The sequence below is a fragment of the Suillus plorans genome, assembly GCF_016647745.1.
Source record: "Suillus plorans strain S12 chromosome Unknown HD556scaffold_139, whole genome shotgun sequence".
Taxonomy (NCBI): domain Eukaryota; kingdom Fungi; phylum Basidiomycota; class Agaricomycetes; order Boletales; family Suillaceae; genus Suillus; species Suillus plorans.
Window position 1 is genome coordinate 1 of NW_024537523.1, and position 5,449 is coordinate 5,449.

Sequence of the window (5,449 nt, forward strand, 5' to 3'; positions counted from 1 at the left end):
ATTGGTGGGTGCACAACTCTGGGTTGAGTTGGACGTTGCTGATAAAAAGTGAGATGGAGCGTGAAAGAGAAGCAGAGAAGACTTGCCTTGAGCTTTGCATTCCCATCATCTGCGCCCTAGATAGCCAAAATCGTTAGGAAGGAAAATTGGACAACAAAGCACATACGTACCACAACGTTTTTGAGCGCAGCCTCCAGGTTCCATACATAGATTTTTTTATCTAGTCCAGTACTGGCAATGTATTTTCCATCACGGGACATGACAACAACCAAGAGTTCGTCATCGTGCAAGAGTGGATATCCGACTGTCTCATTGGTCTCGAGATCCCAGATGCGAATGGAGCAGTCACTTGATCCACTAACAATATAGTGTTCATTGGGAGTAAGACAGAGGGATTGGACGGTGTTGGTGTGACCCCGAAAAACGACAAGTTCCTGTCCATCAATCGCCCGCCATTTTCGGATGGTGTCATCGCCTGACCTGGAGAATATGTGTGCACCATCCTTGGACCAACACAATGACATCACCACATCGTCGTGTCCCTTCATCTCGATAAGCAGCTTTCCTTCCTTCGACCATATGCATATCGGACCGGTTCCGCCGCTCATGAATTTGCCACCTTGTGGAGAGTATTTGACGGTTTCAACCCATCTGTGACTGGCTTCTATGGGTGGTGCTATTTGTCGACCAGTGTTCGGGTTCCAGCGTCGTATGGTGCCATCTCGTGACCCACTTGCTATCTCCAGCGAATTGCGAGACCAATCGAGGCACACCACTTCATCATCATGCCCCTCCCACGGGTCACCGATCATTCTACCCTCTTTTATATTCCACAGCCGCAGTCTGCTATCCGCGCTTCCACAAATGACCATTGTTTCATCTGGGGATACTACCATCAAACCTATCCCTCCCCCATCACTATTCAAAGGTTTTCCAACTGGCTCTCCATCTCTTTCCATTGACAAATTGAACTATCCTCAGACGTGCTCATTATATTGCCACTGGTACCCAAGTAGGCAAGGCTCCATATGCATTTGATGTGACCCTCGATGATGCACTCCGGCATAAAGCTTCCTGCTGGACGTTCTGGCTTTGGTTTCTTCCACGACGTGGTCTGAGTATTGTGGTTGACGAAGTAGGACCGACCGAGTGGTGAGATGTGCCATTCGCATCCAGGAACAACGATATATCCAGGATAATCTATGTTCAACAGTGAGTTCGTCCCTCATTATCGCAATTTCATCGATTTTCATTCCTCACCTAGTCGCACTCCTGGCAAAGGTTGGTTCCACGAGCTAATCACGAGCGTGTTATTCATATAGTGTTGCACGATCTGAGGATGTCTTATACTGTTGCCACATAGGAGGAAGCGCTTCGTTCCCACCTGTTTCTAATTGAGTAAACTGGTGGTTATCCAGGTGGCTGCTCACCTTCCCAAAGTGCGTCCTGGCGGTGCTGTGCACCATATGGTGGTGGATCTTTCTCGCTCGTCTGGTATTTTGGTGAGTGCAATAGCGCTTCTCCCGTTTCCGTTGATGTGCTTGACTCCGCTGCTTTTTGTGTCATGACCTTGATCAATATAGGATATCACGTTGGCTACAGGCAGACTAGAAGAGAAACACTGCGCAAACTTAGCAATCGAGGGAAGGGAGAGATACAGGTGGAAGGTGATAAAGAGACCTGCTTTTCGGGTCAGTTTTTGCATGCTGTAGTTGCAGGCGTCTTGCTGCACACCGCATGTCAATGCGGCACAGGGAAAATGCTGCGGTATTTGCCGCCGACGGTCCAAATTTACGTTAAGCAGCCAAATGACTTACGTACACTTGTTGTTGCTTGCCACATACTCTGGACTCTGCATCGCCTGCCTTGAAGGGCTTTCACATGATTAATATAAAGTCACTTGGTATTCGTTATCTTAAACTGTGTTACTGAAGATTGATCTATAGTGTGTTCCAACTTCCGAGTCCCAGATTTCAAACTTGTGCATTCTGGTTTCTGAAATGAATACCCAAACACAAATCCACCACTGAAGTTAGTGTTGCCGCGGCTTTGGCTTCGAGCCCGGCTGCAGCCAAAATTAAAATGTGGCTGTCCAAGCCATTACAAATGCACAGCTTACATACTCAAGGGCTCGGCTCAGCCAATTTAGCCATGGCTGGCAGGTCAAGCCAGCTGGCAGCCGTTATATTTATAAAAAAAATCAATAGATTTGTTGGGGACAGTCCACCACGAAGCTCTCAAATATGCATCCTGGCACCCAGTCACAGTAGGTTTAAGAACGAGGACTGGCCATTGGTTCTGCCATTCAATGGTCTGCTCGGCCACAACTGACACACACGACTCTTTTTGTTGCAACAGATACACTCAGACAGTGTCAACAGATCGGAAGTCAACACTTGAACAACAGCGGATTCACTCACTCAATACTTCGGGCATAGACTTCGTGATGAGAGTGGCACGCAGTTCGAGAAAATGGCAGGAAATGGCAGCAATGAAGTTGGGCTTGGTGCAAAGGTTTCAGATGGACAGAAAGCACTGTGTACGCATGAAGAGACAGATGACATGAATGCAAGCTGACATAATGTTTCCCACAGTATTTTTCTCAGCGCTGTCAGGAAGGTGATCAATAATTTGTTGCCTGTTGTACTCACCAGCGCGGACGGATTTGAGAAGCCATGATGGTACAGTTTGTGGTGGCGCAAAGAAGATGGGCGAGACATGTTGGCATCAGCATCAGATCAATGTGTAAATTTCATGTATCGCATAACAGACATCATTGGGTAGTACAGGTTTACCAATAATAAGCATTATCAGCTACTACACTGAATCATTTTCTCGCTGCTCTGACATATATTGTTGTCATAAAGGAACTTTTGGTCATTAGACGCAGTACATGTAACATACCGCACAAGCGCTAAAGGGCTAAGGAGAAAGACACAGGTTGCAAACAGAATGGGGAGTTGAGCGATAATGGTTGGTGCAAGATATAAGTGACAGTAGCACACAGTGGAAGAGATAGGCGAATCAACAAGATCAACAGTTTACTGCTGACCGAAACTAAAGCCTCCTTGAGGAGCAGTAACATCCTGGAAATGCGCAGATAATTAGTACATGAAAAAGGACAATATCAGCGAACTCACAGCAAATGTACCAGTAGCATCAAGGCTAGGTGCGCTAATTGCTGCATCCACTTCCTCCTCATCTGGGAAGTACTTGTCCATGATATTGAACACATTCTTATATATCTCTAGGTTGTCGTGTGATTGGAGGTTGTGGATGGTGATCATACCGCCCACCTCTTCGACATATAGAGCATATTGGTTGACAGATCTGGGACCTCCAGCCTGTTTATCCATCTCGCCGACCTTCAGAATGTTATCGAGACCATCAAGGCAACTTAAATGATCTTGTTATCCATCATAGTGAGCAGGTCACAGAGTGGCTTGATACAACCTTGCAAGATGAGATAGCGGATCTGCGCTGGTTTGTGAAGACCGCCAGATTGCATTTGAAATTGCCCAGCAGGCCTCCTCTGCGTTTTGAAGTCGGCATTGGAAAGGATGTTGATGAGTGGAGGAATAATGTTGGCATCAATGACTGCCTGAATTTGGGGAGGTGACCCAGTGGTGATGTTGGAGATCATCCAGCACACTTCTTTCCTGATACCCTCTTTTGGGGAAGATAGCAGCTAAAGAAGAGCAGGTAAAGCCCCAGATGCGATAATGACCTGAGTCTGAAGATCATCTCCAGTAACAATGTTGCCAATTGAACAAAGAGCGGGCATTTGCACGGAGGTTGAACTGTGCATGAGTAGATCAACAAGGCACTGACATACAGCTGACTCGATAACTGCTTGGATCTTGTAAATATAATCGATTTGTTGGAGACTCAACACGTCAAAGTAGAGAGGTGCCGGATGTTGGTTGTGCAGTTAGAAAGATGTTTTCGAGAATCACAAGGAAAAACGAGTCAACAATTAAAGCTAGTCTAGAAAAACAGAGCGAGGAGGAGCAAGACACTAGGACAAGTATGGGTAGTAGTAGACGAGAAGCAAACATGAGCAAGAATCGAGTGAAAAGTATGATCATACAACAGCAGGAACATCCGGAACATCATCACATTCTTGCTCTGCAATGATTCTGAGAAGGGCCTCGTATTCAGGAGTCTCGGGAGTGAAAGAGGTCAAAAGATCACTGGAGCCAAATGTCGAAGAATCACATATTACAGTGACCTATCTCCGTATAATACGAGGGAACGGACATGCATAATATCCCATATGATACGGGCCAGCGGACCATGGGCCCATGATAAAAATATCCTCGACTATGACGGATGGGCCGGGAGGGAAATTATTCCCGATGGAGGCGGGTGGGCCCATGCAGGGAATATATAGAGTAGATGAGTGGGCCGATGTATATGAATATTAGGTAGACGGGTGGGCCGAGGTAGTTGGATATTATGCAGATGGGTGTATTAAGGTAGATGTGTATGAGATAGATGGGTAGGTACTTGTTATCACATTCACGGGTGGGCCCAGACACATATTAAATTAGACGGGTGGGCCGAGGGTATTATAAAATATTGTATTAGACGGGTGGGCCGAGGGTGTTGTATGGGATGTTGTATTAGATGGGTGGGCCAAGGGTGGTATAAAATATAGATGGGTGGGCCCATGTGTATCATAATTGTAGACATGATGGAGCTGAGGTAGTTGTACATCAACCAAATCAGAGGAGGTAATAAATCAAAGTTACCGAGTTCCCGGAGCAGCAGGTGATCTCCTGACATGGCCTTTGATGGTGCAAAGGTTGTCTTGCAGAATTTGGAATTCGGGGTGCAAAGCTTGTGTTGCCCTACGAGACGCCAAGTTCCGACCACCCAAATTTGGGTCAACCGTACCGACTTCTGAGTTCCAGGACCCGGGAGTCAACAAATGAATATCTGATAACCAGCACACTTCCAATCAGGTAGTATTTCATTGAGCAATGGATCATCCAAGGGGTCCCTTATCGGACTCGGTAGTCAATATAGGCAAATGATAATGAAAACATGAAAGTTGTTATTATGCTATTTTTCAAACCCGAGACCCTGGAACCCATTGTTCAACATGTCCATTTTTCACTCACTGCACAAATCACCGAGTTTCGAGTGCCAAAACCCAAAACTCGAAACCCGGTGTGCAACACGTCGATTGTTCATTTACATTACACAGATCATTGAGTTCCGAGTGTTGAGTGCCGAAACTCGAAAATATGTATGGAACATGTCCATTTCTTACTCATTGCACATATCACCGAGTTTCGAGTGCTGAAACCCGAAACTCAAAACCCAGTGTGCATCATGTCCATTGTTCAATTATATTACACAAGTCATCGAGTTCCGAGGGCCGAGGGCCGAAATCCGAACCCCGGACCCTGAAAATATGTGCACAACATGTCCATTTTTCACT

The 5,449-nt window shown here is 46.1% G+C and overlaps 1 protein-coding gene across 1 annotated transcript; it reads right to left on the bottom strand.

Moving 5' to 3' along the window:
- Positions 1–3,041: 3,041 nt before the first annotated feature.
- On the bottom strand, positions 3,042–3,808 carry HD556DRAFT_1314980 (armadillo-type protein; the record flags this gene model as incomplete). Its single annotated transcript, XM_041301049.1, has 4 exons — positions 3,042–3,086; positions 3,141–3,406; positions 3,454–3,688; positions 3,728–3,808. The coding sequence occupies 4 exons, from the start codon at positions 3,806–3,808 to the stop codon at positions 3,042–3,044; spliced, it is 627 nt and encodes a 208-aa protein (XP_041152020.1).
- Between the last annotated feature and the right edge of the window lie 1,641 nt (positions 3,809–5,449).